The sequence below is a fragment of the Ziziphus jujuba genome, chromosome 1 (assembly GCF_031755915.1).
Source record: "Ziziphus jujuba cultivar Dongzao chromosome 1, ASM3175591v1".
NCBI classification, from domain to species: domain Eukaryota; kingdom Viridiplantae; phylum Streptophyta; class Magnoliopsida; order Rosales; family Rhamnaceae; genus Ziziphus; species Ziziphus jujuba.
The window spans coordinates 14120506-14148270 of record NC_083379.1 but is presented as its reverse complement, the minus strand read 5'-3'; the positions used below and the strand labels follow the sequence as shown (position 1 = coordinate 14148270).

At 30.5% G+C, this 27765-nt stretch overlaps 1 protein-coding gene across 1 annotated transcript; it reads right to left on the bottom strand.

Annotated features, from left to right (window-relative positions):
• Positions 1 to 2696: 2696 nt before the first annotated feature.
• Positions 2697 to 26541, bottom strand: LOC112489135 (probable LRR receptor-like serine/threonine-protein kinase At1g56130). Its single transcript, XM_060820111.1, has 45 exons — positions 26408 to 26541; positions 25599 to 25670; positions 25298 to 25369; positions 25107 to 25178; positions 24909 to 24980; positions 24731 to 24802; positions 24548 to 24619; positions 24333 to 24404; positions 24161 to 24232; positions 23833 to 23898; positions 21606 to 21668; positions 21361 to 21405; positions 21149 to 21210; positions 20322 to 20710; positions 19958 to 20153; positions 19738 to 19875; positions 19234 to 19352; positions 18885 to 19095; positions 18096 to 18327; positions 17115 to 17265; positions 16611 to 17023; positions 13500 to 13678; positions 11458 to 11644; positions 10960 to 11031; positions 10795 to 10866; positions 10020 to 10091; positions 9714 to 9785; positions 9553 to 9624; positions 9414 to 9485; positions 9201 to 9272; positions 9056 to 9127; positions 8859 to 8930; positions 8670 to 8741; positions 8336 to 8401; positions 7674 to 7736; positions 7463 to 7507; positions 7286 to 7347; positions 6206 to 6591; positions 5851 to 6046; positions 5593 to 5757; positions 5213 to 5331; positions 4861 to 5071; positions 4298 to 4529; positions 3410 to 3560; positions 2697 to 3320 (listed from the first exon to the last, which is right to left on the bottom strand). The coding sequence occupies exons 1-45, from the start codon at positions 26524 to 26526 to the stop codon at positions 2904 to 2906; spliced, it is 5979 nt and encodes a 1992-aa protein (XP_060676094.1). The 5' UTR covers positions 26527 to 26541; the 3' UTR covers positions 2697 to 2903.
• Between the last annotated feature and the right edge of the window lie 1224 nt (positions 26542 to 27765).

The following is a 27765-nucleotide window of genomic DNA, read 5'->3' as shown; positions in this document are numbered from 1 at the left end:
GACCATAACACTGTCGCTGGTTTGGTCAAATCCTATAAGAACCATTGGCGCCGACAATGTGGAATGTCTTTTCGTGTTTTTCCCAATTTAAATTTTCTTCTTTTATTTCCCCCCACGATTTTAACGTGCACTTTTTTGTTTTTTTCCTTGCTGTTCACGTGCTTTTTGGTTTTTACATTTGTATTTGAACTTCTCCATCTCCATTTTTTTAGTGTGCTAAGAAAAAGGTAGACCAATTCTATTATTATGTGCAAAAAGAATTAATTCATTGTTTTAGGATTTTCCATAGGTGGTGTGTATTGAATGTGCATAGAAGGAAATATGTTTCCAAATCATATGATAAGTGTCTAATAAAAATATTTTTACTAAAGAAAAAATTTCAATTTTAGTTTTATTTTTATTTCTATCTAATTTTAATTTTTGTAATTCTGGTCTATTTTTTTTATGGTTTAGAAGTAAAAAAAATATTATTAATTTTTGATCTAATGAAATTATTTTATTTTATTAGACTAAAAATTTCAATTTTATTTTTATTTTTGATATAATTTTAGATCCCAAAAAAATTAATTTATTTGAAATTTTATTTTAAATAAAATAGGAATGGATAAATTTTTTAAATAAAAAATAAAAAATATAAAATAAAAAAATAAGAAATTCATTTTTTTTTTCAATTTTTTATGTTTTGCTAAAAAGTATAATGATGTCAGCATGATATCAGGATGTTGACGTTGTCTAATAATAAAATTAACACCGTTAATCAAGTAAACTTATTTGCAATATATTTGGAACTTCATAATTCAATTCAAACAATTCTCAAATTTAAATTTGATTTATATAACTTTGAAATTTTAAGATACTAATACGCAATTAACTCAAAAATCTTAAAAAAAAAAAAACAGAAAAAGAAGATTCTCCAAAATCACAAAAAAATATAAGGAAGTTTTGAAGGAAAGTTTATGATTTTTTTCAACAGTCTATTATGGTAAAACAAATATTCAAAATAAAAAAAAAATGTTTATAGAAAAGGTTCAATTAAAATTTTTAAAAATCACAAAAATAAAAGTTTAAGATTCTCGAAACTTAAAATGTATATATATATATATATATATATAGTAGTTTTACGGTGTGGACCGGTCTGCATGAGAGCCACATCAAAAAGTATCGGTTTTAATATGATCCACGTACGGACCATTCACACCATAAAATTATATTTTTTCTTTAAAAGAAAGAAAATCTAATTCTCTTTTAAAAGTGAGACATGGCTACGAATTTGACAACCATCAACCATCATCCATCATCCATTCGGACAGAGCAAATAATAAAGGGGAAAAAAAAAAAAAACAAATTCCAACTGTTAATTGTAAACAAATTAATTTTAGAAGTTATTTTGCAAAAGTTGTTATATATAATTTCCTATAATATACTTGCCTGATTAATTTTTAAACTATTTTTGTATGACATATTATTTATATGTATATATATATTCTGACTTTAACCCAAAATTTTGAATTTTGGATATCTAGCATTTGTTGCTTTAGGCGGAAATGGATGAACATTTTACGTTTTTAGGATAAGAGGTTGATTTGTAAAAATTATATTTAAGGTTAAATGCATACTATAGTTTGGACAAACTTTATTTTGCAGTCTCTATCATTATTATCACTATTACTATTATTAGGTGAAAAAGCCATGCTAGTAGAGCCCTAATGTTTAATTCATTTTTACCCCTAAATTATATTTTTTTTCCATTTATTTTCCCAATAAATGGTGAAATTTTCAATTATTTTGTAATAAAAAATTGAAACAAAATCTTTAAAAAAAAATGAAGTATTTAGGGCAAAAATTGGATGAACCATTAGGCTGCGTTAGCAATTAATGGTTTTGTAACTAATACTTAAGATTTTTTAACTTAGAAGGCAAACAAGAAATTCAAAGATCCCAAAGTGAAGTTTGTCCAAATTAACCAACGAGTAGTAAAGGGCATTTAATTCTTTTATTTAAAAGTGGTATAAAAATATTAAAGCAATTATATTCATATTACAAAACAAATTAACTGCATTACAATTTTAATAGTTTTTTAATATTTTTATAATATATACAAATAAAATGTCTTAAATAATTTAGGAATACTACATGTCAACTCACTTCTTTCTCTATCTCCCTGCCTATGGATTTCTATTTCTAACGTTCTCTCCTCTGTATCTCTCTCTCTCCTTTTTCCTCTCTGCCGTGTTTCCCTCCTCTACTCTCTTTTCTCACTCTCTTCTCTCCCCCATCTCTCTATATCTCTTTCTTATGATCTCTTTCCTCTCTCTTTTCTCTCCCTTCTTTCTCTCTTCTCTCTTCTTATCTCCTCTGTGACTCTCTCTCCTCTCTCTCTCTCTCTCTCTCTCTCTCTCTCTTCTCTCTCTGTCCTCCATAACTCTCTTCCTTCTATCTCACTCCTCTGACACTCTTTCTCTCTCCTTTTTTTTTTCACTCATTTTTTCTCTATCTTTTTTTTTTCCTTCTGTCTTTTCGACATTCACAAAAGTGTATAATAAGGGAAATTATAGGTTGCAGTTGTATGCAGGTTTAATTTTAAGTTATTAAAGATAAAATAGTATAAATTATCAGTTTAGCTAGCAAAAACAAATTTTAAAATGGATGTGTATAGATTGTAGTGCAGCTAGTATGTAAAAAATTACCCAAAATAATATTTGCATAATTTTTTTAAAGCTTATTATTTACTTCACTTAACTAAATCCAACTTATTGATACATCAATCCAAAATAAATGTGATAAATATTTTTCCAGAGCATAATAATCTGATTGATACAATCTCACTCTACTACATATGCATGAATTTTCACCATTAGTGGAAACTAGAGTAGCCCTCAAAAATCTAAAGAGAGGAGGCATTCTTACCTACCATCTTTAATAATGTCACTGAACATTGTTTCAGTAACATTTACAGGAGAAGGTGATATATCAACAGCAGGGCTAGAACTAGTTGGGTTGCCATGTTGAATATTGTCATGGCTCTTACTATCCTTAGATGTAGCTGATGGAGTAGGATCCTCCTCCTCCAAGAAGCTTCTTGTTACATCTTTAAAATTCCAATCTGTTAGATAACTTGGCTTTGATACATCACTAGTGTCTATTCCAATATCTCCTGCAAGCATTCCCACCACACGCGACATTGCCGGTCGCATCATTGGTGATGCTTGAGTGCAAAGCAGAGCCACTCCAATCATTCTGGTAGCTTCATCTTCATCAAACTCAGTTAATCTAGGATCCACCAGCCCCACAGTCTGTTTCCTTTCATGTAAAGTCCATGCCTAATAATGTAATGGCAATAACCACAATGACTATTAACGAAATTAATGTTTTGATGCTAATCCATAGCGATTGAAAGAATGATTAATACCCATTCAAGGAGGAAAATCTTTTCGCTGTCTAAGCTGTTGTCGGAGTTTGGTCTCCCGCTGAGAATCTCCAAAGCAACAACACCAAAACTGAAAACGTCTGCCTTTTCTGTCAGGTGCCCACGCATTGCATACTCTGGTGCTAAATATCCTCTACAAGGATCATACGTGATGGCTTAGTAAAAAAGAAAGTAAAAAACTAAGTGAGTTTAGTTTCCCGTATGTAATACAACTATGATGTTAAATGCTATGCCATGGTTTTGGAACTGGTCAATCATTTATGATCTAGAATATGAATGTGAAGTCATTACCATCAACATTATTCACTGAGACAAGTATGCTTCCTCAAGAAATTTATTCAATACAAAGAATGAAATACTAAATATCGAAAAAGAAAAAAAAAAAAAAAAAAGGAAATCTAGAATCTTATTTCTTAGAGCATAAAATTTAACAATCTTGGGAACTGAACACTTCGTTTAGGTGTGCATTTTCATGATGGTATTACATATAGAATTTTGCAGCTCTCTAAATGCAAGCAAATGATAATATACTTAAATGCAGCAGAGCACCATCATAGCCAATCAAATGTTCTATTAACTTGTGGATCAAGAATTCATGTCTCTCACCAAATGCCCTTTTTTAGGAGATTCCTACTTTTTTAACTGTCATGTGAATCTCAAATTAAGTCCAATTGACCAAACTAAGATACACTATCAATTTCTTAGGATCTATATTACAAATGACAACTACTTTGCATCATAAAGAGTATACTTAGTTGTGCTTCCAGTTTTTTTTTTTAATTGACCTGAAGATTGTATATTAACAGTGTTAAAAACTTTCATTACAACACAAGCAATTTAAGCAAGAATTAATTGGTTAAAGCAACTTACATTGTTCCTGCAATTCGCGTGCTGATGTGGGTTTTCTTGTCATCATAGAGCTTTGCCAGTCCAAAATCAGATATTTTAGGACAAAGTTCTGCATCAAGCAATATATTACTAGCTTTGACATCTCGATGTACAATCCGTGGCCTTGATTCCTCATGAAGATAAGCAAGTCCTCTTGCTGTTCCCAAGCATATATTGAAGCGAGTGAGCCAGTCAAGATGCAACTCATTTTTTTCTGCAATTGTCATGGCTTGCACCAAATTAGAAATTGAGTGCTCATCATGGATACAAATTTGTGATATACGACTTATTTTACTGACCGAAATGTCTAGGTTTTCACAGAATTCTGTATCAAAGATCAATGCAGATAGGGGTAAAAAAAAAAAACTTTACAAAAGCCAAACTATTCAACTAATTTCGTCTCTTTTTCTTCTCTTTAGCTAGAAAATTCATTGAAAGAATTAAATCTGACATGTTGAATATGATTTGAGATTTCTACTAAGTGCAGCTGGAAGAATTTGTATGTAAGGAGTAACTAAGATGAATGATATTTAATAGTATCATACCAAAAAGTGCCTGATCAACGCTTTTGTTTTCAAGATACTCATAGACCAAGATGCGTCTATTCCCTTCAATGCAGCATCCAAACAATTTCACTAGATTGCGATGTTGTACAGCAGATATGGTGTCAATTTCAGTTATAAATTGATTCTTCCCTTGATGTGATGCTACTGAAAGTTGCTTTACGGCTACTACCCTCCCATCAGAAAGTGTACCCTATGAAGTAACTCAATTGGATTGACAATAAGAGCAGTAAAATGTATTTGAAAAAAAGCAAGAATGATTCAATTCTCTCCTTGAAATATATGGTGTAAGTCATTATTTTGAAGAACATAATGAAAAAAAGATCAAATTTACCTTGTACACAGGGCCGTATCCACCCTCTCCAAGCTTATTTGAAGGATTGAAGTCTTCTGTGGCAGCTTTTAATTCAGCATAACCAAAAATGTTTGGTCGGTTGCCTGATTCGAAGAGCTCTGTATATAGAATGAAGCAGAAATATCAAACATAAGTTCCAGTAGGGTACAACACAAAAACTCTTTTGCACTCTTCAAATGTAAAATATTTTATTCATAGAAAATGCATTTTGCTGGTATATACGTATATATGAGGAAACTAAGTATTCAGACATCAAGATGTTAGAAATATGTTCCCTTTTCCATGACTTTCAAGCACCAAAATTGTTGAAACTGTAACATATTTTGTGTCAATCAACAAGAGTCAATATATGCTCTTACCTTCCTCAAGATCATTGTCTTTTTTTCTCCTCATATAGAATACAGCAGATACCAACATGAAGCCCAAAATCCCAACAGGGACTGCAATGCCAACAACCAACCCTGTCCTGTTCTTCCTTCCCTTAACAATAGTTGGTGGAAGTCCGGAAACAGTAGGAGTAAAATCTACATAAAAGAGTACAATAATTTATTGGTAGAAAATTAAAGACACATTAGGCACATTGGTTTGACTTAATATGTTCTCCTCATATACATTACCTGGAGCAGCACGGACAGTTGATATTAATGGACCATAATAACCTTGACTGGGTATGCAACAGGTCCCTTTGCCAGCCCAGAAAAGATGAATGTCAAGATAGTTCTCTGTCACTGTAACATTGAATTTCCTCTCAGTTACCCTATTAACTCCACCTGCTTCCTTTGATATGTCGAAGTCCTTCAACCTGCGCCTTCCCTAAAAGAAGCATTTTCAACCCCGCTTAAAAGTGCTTTTCATCATTGTATAAGCACTTCCAAACAGACTTTAAACAAACTTATGTAGAATTTCTATAAGGAGGTTGATATTCAAGTTGAATGGTTAACCATGTTTTGTTTTACTTTTAGTAGCAGTTACCTGGATATAGATATCGAAAACACGCCTTCCTAGACTTTTCCAAGTTTGTGAGCTTCGATCTTCAAAACCAATTTCTGCAAATTGTAGAGTTATGGTGTAAGATCCATTCTCAAGACCAAGACCATAATATCTAAGAGATCCTGGAGACATCCTTGCAGTCTGGAAAAGCTCTGGGGTCAGATCCGTTCCGGTGACTTGTGTTAGGGTGTTCTCAAAATATTGTGGAGCTTGTCTATCAGCAAAGAATCCAACATTACTAATTCCCCATTTCTCTGTACTGGATAAATAAAACATTGCTGGACCAAGAGATGAATTATCGGCCTCATAAGTGATGCCATTGCTTGCTTTCATCTCTGGTCCTCCACATTTGATTGAGAAGTTTGCATCTGTGAGATCCAATACAGTATATGTTCATGGTTAAGTACAAATACTTCAATTAACAGACGTTCTTTCAAGTTTTTGAACTACAAATCTTTTACCCTTTACTTTTATATTTTATTGTTCTAAGCCCTTATATATTATGCAGGTTCAGAAACAGCTCACGTCTACTAGCATGGAGAATGCAAGTAAATGAATTACTTTATCTGAATATGTGTATCTCAGAATGTCCTACAGAATAATGCACATAAATATACACAAGGACACAAATTTTCATTCCATTCCTACAGCTGCTAGGACTAATTTTTGGCTAAATGCATTATCTAACTACTTTTTGAAATATTGTCAAATAATCATATGCTTCTTTTGTCAATGATCTTATAAGTTGAAAAAGTCTGATATTTTATAAGAAATGAAAATGACAATGGCTAGACCTACCAAAGACTGTAGACACCATCTTATTAACTTCTTATGTTCCTACATCTCTATTAATATCTCAAGCCTTCCCAACTTCTATCTTGAGTTGAAATTTCTTATCATGACATCTACACAAACTAAAATGAAACTGTGGCATTCTCACACTTTAGAATAGTGTGATAAATTTCTATCACAGAAGAATAACTATTTGGAATAGTATCTATTTCCTAAACTTTATGAACATCGTATAATAAAGAAGAAAACAACTAGAAAATGAAAGTTTACAGCGTGGGGTATTTCTATTGCATGGAAAGTTTCTTTGAAGGCAATTCAGTCCAGGAAAAACTCTGCAAACAAGGGTAAAGGTCAATACTTATATGTACGGAAAAATTCATTAAAACAAAGTGAAATCGTATACTGCAGAAATGCAATTAAAAAGTTTGGGAAACTTCAACAACATACGATACGTTTGACCTATCAAATGTGAAGTTGTTGGCCACTAAGTTCCTGCATAAGTTTATGTATAGATCACATATAACAACTTATACTGATACCTATTAAAGATGGAAAGGAAAAAAAAAAATAATTAAGGGGGGAAAGAAATTTGGACTTTGACATTATTAAAACAAATAATAGGTATAAGAGCATACGCATAATAAAAGAATAGACATACAGTTCGGATATTGAGGATACCCATGATGGAACACTTCCTGATAAGTAATTGTAGGACAAATCTCTGCATGTGCATAGAAGTATATAAGCTAAAAAGAAGTTGAATCGAGAAAATGAGATTATTGCTTTAACTTATTTGGGAGATTGTCAAAATGTCAGTATTTACATTTTGGCACATAATGTAACATGTTGAAGAAACAGAAAACAAAAATTGACATACATAAAGACCTTTGCATCATATGTAACATGCACATAGAGAGGAATACAGAGGAAGGTAAAGCGAGGGAGAGTATAAGCATGAGAGAAAAACAGGTCTTAATTGCTTGGGATATAATTATAGGTACTTAAATTTAAAGAAAATGTGATTTTATACTGTGTATCAACAAGAGTGAAGACAACAATTCTCACAGTATTTATATTGGACAACAATTTTCCTCTTTTGCTCACTGGTATTTTATATTGTTCTAAATCAAAATCATTAGAAAGAATGTAAAAATATAATGAATTGCTGAATTTGTTACAATGAATCAGAATGCTAAAGCAAAAAAATTTAGAGCTGTTGGATATGACAAATCCTACTCAGCACAAGTGGTAATCGTTTGGCTTCTTCAGTGTGATATTATATATTCAACAATGACATAATGTTACAGAAAAAAGACTTACATGGTCTGAAGTGTATCACTCTTTTGCCTAGGAAGGTTTCCTGACAAGCTATTGTTTCCAAGATATCTACCCATTTTAGTCGTAACACAAGAGAAAGCACCCAAAATAAATTAAAATGGTAAAGAAAAAACAAACAAACAAACAAACGAAAAAAATGTTAGATGAATGCAATGAATAGGCGCTTAAACCATATGACACTGTTCATGCCAGAACACCATGGTTTCAGGTGGTACAAGGGCATGTTAAATTGGGGCAGGGTCTGTAAGGTTTCAAAAGTTATGATCCTGCTACAATATGAATTAAAAATTAGGAAGTAAAGATACAGCTTATTTACAAGTTTGCAAGAGAACTCATATTGAACAAAGCATTTGGGAGTTCGCCTTTCAAGTTATTGAAACTTAGATCCCTGCAAAGATCAACAAGTACCTACAAAAAGTTAATAGAGAAGGAAAAAAACAAAAAAGAAAAAAGAAAAAAATATTAAAACTTGACTATTTTGAGTTTTTCTGGTGTTGGAACATACAGTATTTGTAAACTTTGGTATTCTCCAATATCAGATGGAATGCTACCATTTATCAATGCATTTCTTAAAACTCTGTTGGAAAAAAAAAAAAAAAATGTAATTAGTTCTCCAGGAAATGGAGTTGACGGTAAATATAAAAAATCAAAATCAAAATTGAAGATTGCCATTTAGCTGAATAGAGAAGTATGTTAACTTACAAGTCAGTCAAGTTCTTCAAATTGTTTATGAAATTAAGAGAAGAGCTCACATCGTATATATCACTGATCCTCCTGCATTGTTATGGGCCAACATAACCGAAACTGCTCACTGAGAATTTACAATATATTTGACATGTATACTCACAGAGAATTCAGTGACGCCAATTGAGAAAAACTGTATGGTATTGGTCCACCAAAAGAGTTCCCTTGAAATCTCCTACAAATCATTTATAATTCTTGAGAACCTAATTACCCATTCAAACCATGCTGGTCTGCTTATTTAAAAAAAAATAAAAAATAAAAAAATAGAAGCTTAATTTTAAAAAAAATCAAGAAGAATGAAGAAATCATTACTTACAAAGTAGTTAGCTTTGTCCAGTTTCCAATGAAGTCAGGGATCTTGCCTGTGAATGGATTGTCTGATGCCCACCTGAAATCCAACAAGTAGACTTATAATAAGTTAAGGCCAGGATAGCTAATTATACAAGTTTCCTTACATAATTTGCATGTTACGAAGGTTAGAGAATGTGGAAGGAATTTCACCACCAACCCCAGCACTGTCCATGTAGCTGTGCAAACACAAAGGGATATCTATCAGTTCTATAGAACAAGAAGATTTTTCTTACATGTTTAAACAAAACTAAATGAAATAACTTACATTTGCTCAAGCTTGAGCAAGTTACCAAGTTCTGAAGGGAGCGTTCCCGAAAAATTATTTGATCCAAAGGCACTGCAAGTGATGTTAAAAAGTATTGTAACATGAAGTTCAAAAGGAATGTATGGCAAATAAATTGGACTTAAATATCCAAAATCACTCTTACATCTTGTTTTTATGCAATTAGCTAGGTGTATATGTTTGACACATAGATGTTTAAGTTTTTAGTCTACTAATAGTAAAGCTATGCATGCATTCTGAAAAAGATTAGTATTGATGAAAACGCAACAGGGTGTTTCCATGTCTTACAGCATATTAAGATCCTTGAGGTTTCCAAGCTCCTTTGGAATTGTCCCTGAGAATGCATTGATTGAAATGGATCTGAACAAAGCAAACAAATAAACTACATCATTGGTATTCAAGGTTTACTGAAAAACACATACTATGCATTGAAAAAGTACATGAATATTTCCAAATGTACATAAGCTAGTATCTGCTTACATAATAAGCAAAAACATAATTGACACACACACACACACACACACACACACACACACACACACACACACACATATATACGTGTGCCAATATCATTACTGTTTGCCTAGCTCAAGGTATATAATGCAGAAATAAACTACTGAAAGTTTGTGTAAGCTCTTAATAACATCACTGGTGGATATTTAGAAACTATAATATATTTTATGCTCCTTTCATTTGGTGTCAATTGTTTTCTCTGTTCTGTTCTGTTTTTATTTTTTTCTTTATTTATTTTTATTAATTTTCTCTGTTGCATAAATACAGATCAAAAGGTTTAAAAAAATCATTAGCCTTCATCTAGAATTAAGTAGGAAGGTCTGGTTTCAAGCCAGATATAAAAATAATTACATATCCAGGTATTAAACTACATGCAAGATATAAAGTTCAAATCTAGCATGAAAATAAACATTTCTGATACACAATGCAACAATAATAAACTTTCCCTCAAAATTACACAAGAGAGAATTCGTAATATATAAAACTTATGTCAAACATTTGAAAATTTTAACTAAAGCAAACTTTTTTGGGTTTTCACTCCATTACTTACAGCAGCTGTAGTGCAGATAAGTTTCCAATAAATGCAGGCAAGGGACCAGTGAAGTAATTTTGGTCCAGCTTCCTACAAACAATTTCAGAAGATTTGAAAATCAATCATCAGTCTTTCCTTAACAAAAAAGGAAAAAAATAATAATAATAATAATCATCTACATACAAAAAGGCCAGGTATTTGAAAGCTGTAATCTCTTCTGGAATCACTCCTGTTTTGTCCAAAGCATAGACTCTCCTACAGAAATAAACAAACAGGTGGAGTACAGTCAAAATTACCTCCTCTGTCATGAACTCAGAGAGTTAAAATGGAAAAAACTGTTGCTGAATTGGCAATCAAATAAAGCCTAAAATTATTTGTAATTAATTATTTTGTCAGAAAAAAAAAAAAGAAAAAGAAAAAGAAGGAAAACCCATATCTGAAATAATTTTCTCAACAAATTGGTCCCTTCACAGACTGATATGAATGAACAAATTTGAGTTGATAGCTAGAGATACATAAAGTTCATACAGAGCTCCTAATTTTGCTCTGCTTCTTACTCCTATTTTCCATTCGTATAATTAAAGTTTTGGATTTCAGCTCACAATAAATAAAAATATGAAACAGATATACATTATATATATATATATATATATATATATAGGGAAAGAGAGTGGCACATACAATTGAGTGATGTGACAAATGGTGGCATTTTGAAAAGAACAGTCACATTTGATGGAAGGGTTATTAGCAGGGTCCTCCCAGTCTGTCCCATTTATTGCAGATCCGCTGCATGGCTCTCCACTTATATTCCACAGGTTTTCCACCGCTTTTGTATCCCATTTTTTGAAAATTGAGTTCAACGCCTTCACTGTCTCATTATTTCATTACAAGTACAATATATCTTAATTATTATTATTATTATTATTATCGTCATTATTTTTTTGCTAAAATATCTTAATTGATTAATAAATTACTGGCTCGTAATCTAGAGTCAAGAGTCTTATTTGTTCCATTCATTAATTTCCGAAAGGGCAATGTATATATTAAACTTATCAATCTTGTCCTATTACCCAAAAAAAAAAAAAAAATATATATATATATATATATATAAATGAGGATATAGGATTTTGATTAATTTTGCATTTGTTTTCTTCTTTTATTTGTTCAATTAATTAGTATGGGTTTGATTAGTTTGCTCAAGATGTCAAATAATTAATGCCAAAAAAAAAAAAAAGGGTCAAATAATTGCATTTGAGCAAGGACAGTAATTCTTTTTTTTTTTTTCTTTGCGTCAATGAGCAAGCTTTCTTGGAATAGTTTGTGTTATTGTAAGGGTTTTTCAATATTTTGCAATCATTCTTGGGATAAAAAATAAATAAATGAAGGATTTATTGTATTTTGATATTTTTCTTTCTTATAGTTAAATTCTTAATTAATTTTCAAAATTAATAATTTGGACTCTGTTTGACATTTGACTAATTTGGTTTAATGATTGTCTCAAATCATATTATTGGTATTAAAGTGCATTAAATTTCAAACTAAATGATATTAAAATGTAAAATTTTAAAATCAAAGTGTATTAAAATGTATTGAACTAAATAAATTATAACTTTTAAAAATTGAATGCCTTAAACCATTAACTGGGAAAATTAAAGAAACTAAAGTACGTACTACTATCCCATAAAAAAACTTATGGACTGAACTTGGCATTACAGTTGGCACATGATTTTTGAACATTTTAATGGCAAAATCAACTGTTTACTGTAGCAAATATTTAAAGTCCGACTTTCCACTCTTGAACTTCCAAATAATTTTTTAAAAGGATGATTTTTCAGATTTAAAATATTATTATAGTGGTTGTTGTAAGGATAGCTTAGTTGGAAAATCATTACCTATTCTAAGCAAACGTGTAGGCTTGAATCCTCACCCCAATATATAGATATGAATTAATAATAAATATTGTAATGAAATCAAAATATTTATTATATATATGATAACAATTATTAATTTTATATTAAAAATAGCTTTTAGGACAAAGTAACAATCATTAACACATAAAATGTAGAACATAATGAAATAGATATAATATAAATATTTTAAAATTCTAAGTTGGATATAAAATATAGATAATATAATTAACTAAAAATGTAAAAAGTCAATCAAAAGAAAGAAAAAAACTGTTTTTTTTCCCAAAAAATTGAGATTGATTATGGATGTAGAGAAAGAAAAATGTGTATGTTTGGTTTATGATAAATATATATTTGATCTAATTTAAGCAATATATATACACACATTTGATCTAAGATATTTTAAAAAATTGATAAAAAAAAAACGAGTTTTATACTAGAAAATATATCAATAAAAATGAACATTTCATTTATTAAAAATAACTTATCTTATACTTATTATAAATGATACATAGTTATATGTATTTTTCCTAATTTTGAGATGTGTTATAAAATTTAAAAATGATTTTCAAACATAATTATAAAACACGAATTTAATAAAAAATAAGAGATTAAATAAAGTAAAAGTACATTATTTTGTTGATTTGTTGTAACACAGAACTGAATAATGTTTAAAAACTATTTCAAGAAGTCCTCAACAAAATATGCTTTTAATTCTGACCTAAATTTTTATTAAAAAAATAAATAATATAAACATTTATATCATGCAAAATAGTGAAAAAGAAAACAAAAACAAAAGAGCTAGATGTTAGGAACCTTCAGAAGGGTCTGTGGTGGCGTTTTGAGCTATTGAATTGTTAGGTGATATGAAGAAGAAGAAGAAGAAGAAGATAAAAGGCCACCAAAAGCAAGAATGCAAGCGAGGACGGAAGGACGGCGTCTTCAACCAGCTCAGACTCATCTTCTTTAGGTTTACATAAAACTTGAAAATGATTTGAAGTTAGTTAATGGGGGCATTATAAGAGGGTGGGAGATGCTATTAGAATTTAAATTTGACCTTTGTAGACCACCATTTTCGCACTAGTGCTTCAGCCCCGAGTTGCTTTCTAACTTATTTAGTGATATATCAAAGTGACGTATTGTATCATTTTATTGGATTCGTGAAAAATTAATATAAACATAAATAATTGAACTTTCTTTAACTATTAAATTTGCATATGAAATTCAATATATAAAATAATAAAATAATAATTCGTCATTTTACTACATCATTTAGTAAACAAGTTGTTAAACACTTGATGCTCATAGCATATTGTTATTATTTTCACATTATTAATTGTCTGAAATTATTCAATATTATCGGCTATGTTGACAAATAATTTCTAGTTTGACCATATATGTTATAGCAAAAATTAACTGTTAATTACTTTTTATAACCCAGTGCTATATTGGCAAATAATTTCTAATTTGACCATATATGTTATAGCAAAAATTACCTGTTAATTACATTTTCTAATCCAGTAGTTTATCTCCTTTTACTTGAATTTTCTTTTGGAAGACTTTTCAACTTCATACTACTTTTCTGCCATATTGTAAATATATTTCCACTATTTTAACGGTTTGTATATGCATTTAGAAAACAATCTATAGCTCTTATTATTTTCTTTTTCCTAAACTTCTATTTCATTTGAATTATAATGTAATTATTATATATCCTATTGGCTCTTAATAATGGTAAAATATAACACGGTATATCAACAAAAAAGAATCACATAGTTCACACATTTAATATTCCTGCAGTTTTAGCAAATTTTTTTTTTTAAAAGAAAAAAATGAGAAGAACAAAAAAAAAAAGTCGCTCAATTTGGTTTGAATTAGTAGTAATGAAGCATATATATACGGAAAGATGAATAAAGATTCGTAATAAGACACGTTTAGTTAACATAAAAAGCTACTCAGTTTAGTGTTTATTTTAAGTAGATATGACATATAATTTTTAAGCAAATCTTTAAATATATAGAACATGTTCTAACACTAATTAACATCATACATAGATATAAATCATTTGTAAAAATATATTATAGTTTTAAAGATGAAAAGTCATCTTAAAATTAACTGAATTTTAATATTATAATTATTACTTTTTTCAACAAAGTATAAAAATAAAAATAAAAAATATTAAAAAATAATAAATAAAAAGAAACTCTTTTTTCAGTCATTTAAACTAGACAAAACAAAAGTTCAAACTAAAATTGCAGATCAATAGTCAACAAGATATATATAAATATATATAATGAAGATATTTCTCCCGAAAAATCGGACTATATAATATATATAGTTATTTTGAGATAGACGAGATTGCTCAACGAGCGTTGATATAGGCCTGGGTTACTATTTTATTTTTTTTAAAACGACTTTCTAAATTATTATAGAAAATATGATAGAAATGCATTTTTTTTATTATTATTTTGAAAATTCATCATTTGTAGTACTTATTACATTATAAATCTTCCATTTTAATTTGAAAAATAATTTCTCAGAGATCAATCATACATACATATATATATATATATATATATATATATATTTATACATATTTGATCACTCATAATGGTTGTATCTTTTTATGGGTTTCAATAATAAATTACCTGTTTTTGTTTTTCAAAGTAGGGTCACTTTGTAAATAATTAAAGCAATGTTTAGGTCGACAAGCACAAACCCACTTGTAAGACAAAAGTCAAGGCACTAAACTACTGCTACACCAATTTTGTTGTGTGAGGATTCCACTTTTCTGTATGAACTGGGACCATCCACTTCCGCACAACTAAAAGTGGTGATGACCAAAGGGATAACGATGTGGATAATGCCCAGTTGGTGAACCGTGATATGGACAAAATTTTCAAAATGGAGAAATTATTAGCTGCCCATTCTATAATGATTTGGAATTTGATAGATACACTATTTTCTTATTATTTACAACGAAAAATATTATCAATGGAATTTATATATATATATATATATTGATGCTAATATGACGTTTAGTAAATGCGTTTTACTATTTTTATTTTATAATACATGTTAAAATGATAAATATTAATGGAATGAATTTAACTATAAATTAATTGTTAAAAATTAAAAATTTATTTAAAAAAATTAATTTTTTTTATAAATAATATATTATCAATGATAATAAATAATATTTTTCTTATTAAATGATTGCATTGCATTAAATGATTCACTTTTATTTTAGTTTTAAAAAATTAAAATTAACTTAAATGAAGCCAATTTAAGAAATTAACACATCAGCACCAATCTACACATAATGTTCAACAATGATGATACATAGCCACATCGTCATCATCGTTGCTGTGGTCATCATCATCAGTAAAAGGTTTAGATAAAAACGGTCTTTTAAGTGCCAACCCAGATCCCATGTTTGATCGGGTCTGGAGAAAAAATAACCTCCCCCTCTCCCAATTTATTATATGTTCGGGAAAAAAGGAAAAAATAAAAATAAAATATTAATAGTTCAAATAAGCATATAATGTCGTTCCCACAATATTCATTACTTTTTTAATTTATTAATTTTTTTCCTTGCTTACACAATTTTTTTTTCCTTTCCCACTTAGCCTTCATCATTTTTGCAGCAACCCAAATATATATTGAAGTGACCAGTAATGGTTGAATTTGATATTTAATGTCTTATAACCCAAATATTTATTACTAGAGTCCAAACACATATCCATATTGAGGGGGGGAAAAAAAAAAAAATGAAACATCATCAATCCACAATAATATGACAAGTATTGATAGATAGTACAACATTAATTCTTAGTTCATAAAATCTAACACTACAATCTACTATGCATATCTCACTGTTTACTGGAAATTAGAGTAGCACACCAGCAAGAACAGGATATTGCTTACCTTCCATCTTTGATAATGTCGCTAAACATTGCTTCAGTAACATTTACAGGAGAAGGTGAAATATCAACACCAGGGCTTGAACTAGTTGTAGTGCCATGTTGAATCTTGTCGTTGGAATTGCTTTCCATGGATTTAGTTAATGGAGTAGAATCCTCCTCCTCAAGGAAGCTCATTGTTGTATCTTTAAAATTCCAATCTGTCAAATAACTTGGCTTTGATATACCACTAGTGTCTAATTCAATATCTCCAGTAAGCATGCCCACCACACGTGACATTGCCGGTCGCATCATCGGTGATGCTTGAGTGCAAAGCAGAGCCACTCCGATCACTCTGGTGGCTTCGTCTTCATCAAACTCTGTTAATCTAGGATCCACCAGCCCCAAACTCTGCTTCTTTTCACGTAATGTCCATGCCTGATAACATATAATTGCAATAATCGCACTGATTATTTACCAAAGAAATGTATTAATGCTAATCCATAGAGAATAAAAGACGGATGCGTACCCATTCAAGGAGATAAATCTTTTCACAGTCTAAGCTGTTGTCGGAGTTTGGTCTCCCGCTGAGAATCTCCAAAGCAACAACACCAAAACTGAAAACATCTGCCTTTTCTGTCAGGTGCCCACGCATTGCATACTCTGGTGCCAGATATCCTCTACAAGGATTATATAAAATGGTTTCGTTAAAACAAATTGAGTTTTTCTTTATTTTTGAGAAAAGCTAATTGAATAAAAATTCCGCAATGCATGTGGGGTAATAGAACTAGAATGTTAGAAGTAACGCCATTGCTATGGAAATGGCAAGTCGTTCAAGCTCTAAAATATGAATGTGAATTACTGAATCAAGCATTAATTCTTCCTCTTGAAATTTATCTCACTTGGATGACATGATATCAAATGCAGAATGTAAAATACTAATTAATGTAAAATGCTTTTGAATCTTATTTCGTAGAACATAAAAGTCAATTAATGGTCCCAAGAGGTCAGTAGCAAACATTCTTTTCCACGTAAAAGCAGACATAAAAACGTGCATTTTTCACATATTGAACTTGGCAACTCACAAATGCATAAAAATGTCGATTTACTAAAACAAGCACTATATGCACTATGTCTATTGTCAGTCAAATGTTCTACAATATGGAACATGATTTAAATACCCACAACCAATTCAATAGTCAGGGGACAAGAGTTCAAATCTTATTAAGCGTATTTTTATTTTTCCTGAGTTAACTGAAAACACACCAATTTGTTAGGATCCATGTTCAAATTAAAATTGTAGAAAATCTTGTTTTTGTTGAAATAATTAAACCAAATAACTACTTTGGATCTTAAAATTTGTATGCAGCAGCCAATCAGTTGTCTTATAATGAACCTAACTTGTTTGTGGTAGTCAAATAGTTGTATTTAAATGGACATGAATGATGAAAATTTTCATCAAGACATACACAATTTAAGCAGGTTTTAGTGAGTCGCTAAACAAGCTTACATTGTCCCTGCAATTCGAGTGCTAATGTGAGTTTTCTTGTCATCATAGAGCTTGGCCAGTCCAAAATCTGATATTTTAGGACAAAGTTCAGCATCAAGCAATATATTACTAGCTTTGATATCTCTATGCACAATCCGTGGCCTTGATTCCTCATGAAGATAAGCAAGTCCTCTAGCTGTTCCCAAGCATATATTGAAGCGAGTAAGCCATTCAAGATGCAATTCATTTTTTTCTGCAGTTTTCATGGCTTCAACAAATTAGAAACTAAGACCTTAAAATGGATACAAATTTGTTATATAGGACTTATTTCAATGGACTGGAAAATTCACATAGAAAAGTTGTCAACAAATTAAGATCGTAATAATTTTAAAATTTAATGCATTTACCTAAATGGTGAAGAAAGAATTGAACGCTATATCTTCATATCAGTTTTCAGCAACCTTAACATGTCTATTCTTAGTTTAAAATGTCTCGGTAAATTAAAAACATACATAGATACATTATTATGCAAAAGTAAACGACAATGCAATAAAGTATTACATCCAGTTATCTTGTTTTTGCCCGCATGTATAACAAGGCAGGCCATAAGAAACTTGCAATTTCACAATTTCATATAATAAAATTCTTTCTTTCTTTTCTTGTCTTCAGCCAGAATTTTTATATAAAAGAACTATATAAGTTGATCAATATGTATAATATAATTAGATATTTCTGCTTAAGTGTAACTAGTACAGTATGTTCTTACGGATCCAAGAGATAATTAAAAAACGATATTTAGTATCTTCATACCAAAGAGTGCTTGATCGACACTTTTGTTTTCAAGATATTCATAAACCAAGATTCGTCTACTTCCTTCAATGCAGCATCCATACAATTTCACTAGATTGCGATGTTGTACTGCAGTTATGGTGTCAATTTCAGTTATAAATTGACTCTTTCCTTGCGGTGATGCAACTGAAAGTTGCTTTACAGCTACTGCCCTCCCATCAGAGAGTGTACCCTATGAAGTAAATATAAATTACAATGAAAGCAATAAAATGCACTTGAAAAACACAATAATGACTTTGGTCTCTGCTTAAGATATATGTGCACGTCATTATATTGAAGAACGTAATAAAAGATGTAAGATCAAACTTACCTTGTAAACCGGGCCATATCCACCCTCCCCAAGCTTGTTTGAAGAATTGAAATCTTCAGTGGCGGCTCTTAATTCAGCATAAGTGACAGTGTTTGTTCGGGGGCCTAATTCAAAAAGCTCTACAGATTCAAGAGAAATTGTTAGACACAAGTTTCAGTAGAGGACAACAAAAAACTATTCTAAAATCTGCGTTAGGGCAAAATATTAATTGATAATAGATGCATTATGCTGGAATATATATATTTACAATATGCATATGCTGGTACATATATACGCACAATGTTATGTATTAGGATGTCCAATGTTTCAATATATATAGTCCATTTCCCATCCTTGGCAAGGAACTGAAAAAAACCATAATTTTTAAATAGTATCAATATAATCACGTTTTGATAAATGGAATCTAGCGGAAGCACCAAAATTGATAACAGTGATGCATCTATTCATGTTCATTAACAACACTTGACATTGAACAAATTGGTGCAACTACACATACACATTTACCTTCATCATCTTTGACTGTTTTTCTACTCATATAGAATACTGCGAATGCCAAAACAAGGAACAAAATCCCAACGGGGACTGCAATACCAACAATCAACCATGTTCTACTTTTCCCTCTTGCAACAGTAGGGGGAAAATCTGCGCAAAAGAGTACAAATTGAAGAAATGAGGCATATCAATTCAGCATTTGACAGTTTATGTTCTCATGAAATTATTTTACCTGAAACAGCACGGATAGTTGATATCAGTGGACCATAATAACCATAACTAGGTACGCAACAGGTCCCTTTACCAGCCCAGAAAAGATGAACAACAAGATAGTTCTCTGTCACTGTAACATTGAAATTCCTAACAACTGCTCTGAAAACTCCTCCTGCTTCCTTTGATATGTCGAAGTCCTTCAATTTAAGGTTTCCCTAAAAAGAAAATGACGGAAGCAGTGACTAATAAATTTTGCAGATCGTTACTAACTAAAATTATATGGAATTTTTACTAGCACGTCAATCTTCATGTTGAATGGTTGACGTATTTTTTTTTTTTTTTTTTGTTTCCTTTATTTATTTCTTCTGTTGTTGCAGGATTACCTGGATATAGATATCAAACACTCGCCTTCCTAGACTTGTCCACTTTTGTGAGCTTCGATCATCAAAACCAATTTCAGCAAATTGCATGATTATAGTATAACGTCCATTCTCAAGACCAAGACCATAGTATCTGAGAGATCCTGGAGACATCCTTGCCGTCTGGAAAAGCTCTGGAGTCACATTGAAGCCAGTGATTTGTGCTTCGGTGTTCACAGTATATAGTGGATCTTCTCTATCTAAAAACAATCCCGCATTGCTAATTGCCCATTTCTGTGTATCAGATACATAAAACTTTACTTGGCTAAGAGGTGTGTCATCGGCCTCATAAAGGATGCCATCAACAGTTCCCCTTATATCTCGTCCCCCACTGTTGATTGAGAAGGTTGCAACTGTGTGATCCAATATAAATATAATTATCATGGTTAATGATAAAAACTTCAAATAGAAGACTTATCTCATGTTTCTGAACTCACATTTTTTCTAACCTTTTCAATCAATTAATTTGTATAAACAAAAGTTAACAACTAGGAACCATTTATCTTGCACCATTTATTAACAAAAAGATTTCAAGTTAAGGAATTTTCTCCTGAATAATCTTATTTATGAACCTATCTTTCTTTAGTCAATTATCTTGCTAGTTCAAAATGGTTGAATTACGAGAAATGAAAATGAGAATAGCAATCCGAAATGAAGCCTCACATTGATTTAGAAAATTTGATTTATTTCTAGCAATCAATTTCCTCGAGAGGATTATGTAATCATGTGGACTGTTTCATACATTTGACATTTAATATACCAGTAACTAATAAACAAGCAAGCTTGCTTACAGCGTGGGTTATTTCTATTGCATGGAAAGTTTCTTTGAAGGCAATGCAATCCACGAGGAGCTCTGAAAACAAAATAGATGTCAGTACATATACATATAGAAACATAAGATAAAACTAAACAAGCTCATTAAACTAAAGAAATGCAGTTACAATCTACTGTTACTTATGAAAAATTACTTTGTTTAAAATGATTGGAGAATATATGAACATACATAGTATTTGTGCTGCCAATTGTGAAGTTGTTGGCCACTAGGTTTCTGCACAAATTTATGTATTGATCACTCAGAACAATTTGTACTTAAATAGAATATAAGGGAGCAGCAATGGAGGTTTTGACGTTATTAAATAGGTGAACGACCACAAATAAATAAACATGGGGAGAAACTCGGTGAAGAAAACCTGATTCTTCAAAATGTAAAATTAAAAAATAATAAAGAAGGACAATAAGGAGACGTACAGTTCTGATATTGAGGCTACCCACGATGGAAAACTTCCTGATAGGTAATTGTACGACAAATCTCTGCGTATAGAAAGTACACAATGCATATAACAGTTAAATCGGAAAAAGAGAATTGATATATAATAGTTTGTCAAAAAGGCCTTATTGATACTTCATTACATCCTGTTGATGAAATATATGAAATTTCCTAGAGACAGATGAACACATACTCTGTTTTCATGGCATAAATCTTAGATGTAGTTAGATTAAAATATGTGATAAACCAATTTAAACTTTTCCAGCAAGAAGGGGATATTAACAATGGAAACTATTTAATTTTTTAGGTCAATTCTAACACATCAAGATATAGTTGATTCCTTGGTATTATGCTTTGCTTTCCCCAGTGATATTACCAAGTATATTCTAAAAGGAATATGCCTTGAACAAGTATAGATAATTAATATTGTGTTTATTTCAAAATCAAATATGTCACAACATATGAGTTTGGATTCAATTGATAGCTATTAACTATATTTACCAAATTTTATAAGCATTCCATTAAAACTTTAAAGCATATCAAATTCAAGAATACACAAGAGTGGTTTGGATTCAACAAGTTTCCAGCTTTATAAATAACCTATAGAAACAATTTTGTAGTTCAGTACTCCAATAAATTTACGGCTGAAATGCTCAACCCAAGAACCTTTACAACCTAACAAATATTTGAATATAATCACGCAATTATAATCTCACAAATATTCAAATCTAAGAACGAAGTTATAACTTATAATGGCTTTTAAAAATTAAATTCTAGAGTTGATTTCTCCAAAAATCAATTCCATGTATAATCCCAAAATCACACAAGATGATGTTCGAGCCTGCTGATGATTCAATATAGAAACATTATTTCAAGAGTGAATAACTTATTCAATAACTCAACCTTAAACAATCATTCAGTTTCACTTCTTTGCAGTATGAAACGGTTAGATCAATGGGATATTGCTTTCAACAAAATGTCAACATAGTAGAGGCTTATGAAGGGGGAGAAAAGTTAATGTGCTGAGGGGTCAAAGGGCAAGTTCAATACTAATTGCAAGTAGACCTGAACGGTAACAAGATTATAACTACTTCTATTGGTCAATGCAACATGATAGATGTTCCAGCTTGCTTAATATCCTTTTCTAGAGGAATCCTTCTTTTGATGCTCATGGTTTTCAAGCTTTCTAAATCAATTCCAATGTTTAAGTCAGATTGTTCTTTCTATCATCAACCTCAATTCTTGTACTTACAATATCTACTAATTGGTTAAGGAAATTTATAGTAGAAACTTCATATGCAAAGCAACAAAATGTTACAATAAATTTTGGACCACCAACAATTATTATTGATTAAGTTATAAAATGTAGCCCTGCATCTTTTCCTTTGGTAATTCTGGGGCAGTTGGAATATGTTTTCTTAATCCCTTAAAAAAAAAAAAAAAAAAGATGCAATATTATTTTAGATTATTACTATTGTTATATTGCAAAGGCGGTAAAAATAAAAAAGATTAGAGGAATTGCAGGTTACTCATACTGGAACATGTTAATGAAAAAGAAAAATATATATAACTAAGACTTTGTTAGTAATATATTTGCAAAACACACACAAGTGCACAAGAGAGAGAGAGAGAGAGGGGGAGGGAGGGACAGATTTAAAAAAAAAAAAAGCATTTTATGCATCATCTCTAACAGACATGTATTGTCTATAGACAAATAAATAAATAAAGTGGAAGGAAATGAGAGGGAAAGTACACGTATGAGAAAAAAAAAAATTAAAAAAAAAATAAAAGTTTCACTTGCTTGAAGATTTATATAGGTCATTAAGGGCTAGTTTGGGAATGATTTCATAGAAAATACTTTTCTTCTATCTGGTGGTTTCTAACAAATCAGATATTTGATGATGCTTCTCCAAAGTACTAAATATGTGATTTTCTAACCAAAAAGTGTTTTCAAGTTTCTTGCCAAATAGTAGAGAAAGCGCTTTTACCCAGTTAAAAGCAATTTTCTCTACAAGATTCCACATAACATAATGTTTATAGAACAAGCATTGAAATACTTTGAAGTTCATCCCTCTTTTTGTCCAGGAAGGTTTCCAGACAAACTATTGTTTAAATGCCAATTTTAGCCATTTTAAAATCACTCCAAAACTAGCCCTGAATTTGCCACAAGATTGAGAATAACAATATGTTTATAGAACAAGCACTTACATATACTGAAGTTTATCACTCTTTTCTGATGGGAGTGGTCCATGCAAATTATTGTTTCCAAGAAATCTAGCCGTTCCAGCGGTACAAGAAGAGCAGCACCCAAAATAACAAAACCAAACAGAATGTTAGACAAATGAATAAGTCTGAGCATGAAACATATGGCATTGTTAGCATCTTCGCTGACCATCTCAATACACCATTGTTTCAGGTGGTATACAGGGCATATTGGATTGGGCAAGATCCAACAGTTTTGAAGCGTTCCACTCTGGCTTGCTACATCCATGGAAAATAGAAAGTAAAATAGAAAGCAAAGGCACATCTTACTTACAAGGATGTAAGAGAACTCATATTGAACAAAGCTCTAGGGAGTAGGCCTTTTAAGTTATTGAAACTCAAATCCCTGCAAGTTAAAATCAATAAAAGTGCTTAGAACAGGTTAATAGAATAATAAAAAGATCTTATCGAGCACTAGGGTGACTTTTTCCAGTCTTGGAACATACAGTAGTTGCAAATTTTGGAATTCTCCAATGTCAGATGGAATGGTATCGTTTATTAATGCATTTCTTAAAAATCTGTTGGATGAAAAAAGGAAAAAAACCAAAAATAAAAGTAAGTAAATGGGGTTGAATTAAATAAAAATAACAAGAAAAAGAAAACATATGTTTGATATGTTTTTGTTTTCCACTTAACTCAATAGAGAAGTATGTCAACTTACAACACAGTCAAGTGCTTCAAATTTTTGATGAAATTAAGAGAAGAGCTCACATTGTATATATCACTGATTTGCCTACATAAAAATTCAGAAACATAACTAAAACTACTCTTGCACCGACCATTTAAAAGGAAGGGAGGGATGGGGGGGAGAGAATTTACAACATCTTTAATTAACATAACTTACAGAGAAGTCAATGAGGTCAATTGAGAAAAACTGGATGGTATTGGACCTTCAAAAGAGTTCCCTTGAAATCTCCTACAAAATCATTTGAAATTTTTATGAACCTAAGTACTCATTACAGCCATGCTGTTCTGCTTGGATAAACAGAATAATTTAAAAACAGAAGAGAAACAATACTTACAGATTAGTTAGCTTTGTCCAGTTCCCAATGAAGTCGGGAATCTTGCCTGAGAATGGACAGTCTGATGCCCACCTGACATTCCAACATGCAAACTTGAGTTGAGGACATGATACAGAAACCAACAGAAAGTTTTTTTCTTTTTTTTTTTTAACTAAATAAATCAAAGCAAAACTATATAATTAGCAGGATATTCCTTACATAAATTGCATGTTTCGAAGATTGCCAAATGTGGAGGGAATTTCACCACCAACTCCAGCACTGTTTAAGTAACTGTAAACACACAAAGAGGTGTACTATCAGTTCTAAAAAACACATGATTTTACTGATTCTTCAAATAATAGTGGTCATATTCCATACATGTTAAAACTAAATTAAATTATACAACTTACAGTATCTCAAGCTTGACCAAATTACCAAGTTCAGGAGGGAGTGTTCCAGAGAAATTATTTATTGCTAAGGAACTGCAAGATAGGTTAAGAGGTGTTGAGCTATTGTGAAGTGAATAAATATCAAAAGAGCGCTATTGAATAAATTGGACTTATTATCCATAATCTTACAGCGCGCATGTTTTCATAAATTGATTAAACTGCAATTACTAAGCATGATTTGTGACATGCCATGCGCATATGAATGCATATATTCCAAAAAAGATTAATGTTGATGAAAATGTATGGAGTTTTCATGTCTTACAGTGAAATTAGATGCTTAAGGTTTCCAAGCTCCTTGGGAATTGACCCAGAGAATACATTGTAAGCAATGGATCTTAACATAGAAAACAAGTAAACTTCATCAGTAATCTTCAAGCTTTACTAAGCAATATATATTACTTTTGCATGATCAAACAAAATGATTTCTTTCCAAAAATGTATAAAAGTATCATACTTACATTAGAAGAAGAAAATATAATGGGAGTGACATAAATAAGTGTAAAGCAAGTGCGCACAACATCATTATATATATATATATATATATATAAATGCATATGCATAAACATAATATATTTTTTGCTAATTTCATTTGAAGTCAATTAAGTCCTCTATGTGTGTGTATTTTTTTTTTTTACTATTTTTTAAAACTTCTTTATTTTTTTATTTTTTATATGTCCCATCTCCCATTGGGAAGCAGAAAGATACGGCTTAAAAGATATAAATTACAAGAAAAAATAATAATCATAAGTCTTTCTTGCGTTAATTTACATGCAATTAAGATATAAAAGTTCAAATCTAGCATGATGAAATGAGACTATTCTGTTCTGACATGTTCATTAAAAGTAAATAATAATAATAATAATGAAAGTAAATATTTAAGTAAATATTTCAAATGGTAAATAAACATTTCCTCGCAGTTCCAAATTACAGGGGGAAAAAAAGTTATATACAAGTATAAATTACATAAAATACAGCAATCACTTGTGCCTATGCATTTTAAAAATTTGACAGAAATAATTTTAAACTGAAACAAACTATATTTGGTGGTTTTAAAATTTTTGCATCACTTACAGTCGCATCAACTGAGACAAATTTCCAATAAATGCAGGCAAGGGACCAGTGAAGAAATTCTTATCTATATGCCTGCCAAAAAAATAAAATAAAATAAAATAAAATAAAAATTCAATCATCAATTCCTCTCTTACAAAATATTTGAACAAAATATAATTTCAAAAAAAGCATCTATCATCACGAGATTCAGAATTATTCAAATAATTCAATGTGTACAAAATAATCATCATTTTTTTTTAATTGTAATTTCATTCTTGCTCCATATATGCACAATTTATTCCATAAAAAAATTTCTTTAGTTGAGATCTGAATAGACTTGAATGAGTAAAGCTTTAACTTCTTAAATTTAAAAAATAAAATTAAAAAAATAGAATTCTAATAATTTTTAGTAAACAAAAATGCAAAAAACCAAACCCATCATCACCGTCACCATGATACTACCGATTCCCTCACAGAAGTCTTCAATTCCTATGGAAACCCTAAAAAAAAAAAACGTCTACTCTCTCAGCAAACCATGCATGCCGTCCGATCCATGAAACAGGGAGGGTCCTCTTCTCTCCTGCCCCCACCGGTGGCCGCTTCAATGAGCCATGAAGCCATGGCAATCGGCAATCAACAATTACCAAGGCTTTACACTTCTCGAAAAAGAGAAAAGGCGACTAAGCGAAGACATGTCGCCATTTTCGCAAGGATTTTTCAGCTTTGTCATAGCCAAAATGGCGGTAACACATTTTCCATTTAAAACATAAGTTATAAAATTTTTATTCCACACCAAAATAAATAAATAAGTAAATAAATAAAAATAGATAAAAAAAAATTGTTTAAACCCTATCATTTTCCTTAATTAAATCTAAACATCATATTTGTCCAATTTTTATCTGTTAATTTGAAAAATATAAGGCCATAAGTATTAGCTATATTTTTACTATGTTATTAATATAATTTTACAATGTTATTTTAATTATATAATGTTAATTTTTAATCTTTCTTTCGCATTTAACCATTAAAATTAATGAATAAAAACTGGTAGATGGATGTAGATATAAAAATTTAAAGGGTAAACGATATTTTTTCGAAAATCCTGGATTTGATTGTAATTGTGAAAAATAATCGAGTCCAAATGAGCATTTTAATGTTTTGTTGGGCATAGCTTATACTTATGTTTCTGTTTATTTTTTTATTTCTTGAGAAGTTTTTTTTCAAGTTACCATATATTGTCTTTAATTAAAAGTGCTTTTTAAAGCTTAAAGTATTTTATAAAAATTATCCAAGTAGTTTCAGAAACAACTTTTAAATCTTAAAGTTATTTTTGTCTTTTCAAAAGTTATGTAAATAGAATCTTCTTTATTTGGCATAAC

What these genes read in the sequence shown, in the direction of transcription:
- LOC112489135 (XM_060820111.1), bottom strand. Translation starts at nt 26,526, where the DNA reads ATGATTGAATTTTTATTTTATTTTATTTTATTTTATTTTTTTGGCAGG. An exon ending in TTGTCTCAGTTGATGCGACT is followed by an intron (nt 25,671 to 26,407) that starts GTAAGTGATGCA and finishes TTCTATGTTAAG; the next exon opens with ATCCATTGCTTACAATGTAT. An exon ending in TGTTTGATATCTATATCCAG is followed by an intron (nt 20,154 to 20,321) that starts GTAATCCTGCAA and finishes TTTTCTTTTTAG; the next exon opens with GGAAACCTTAAATTGAAGGA.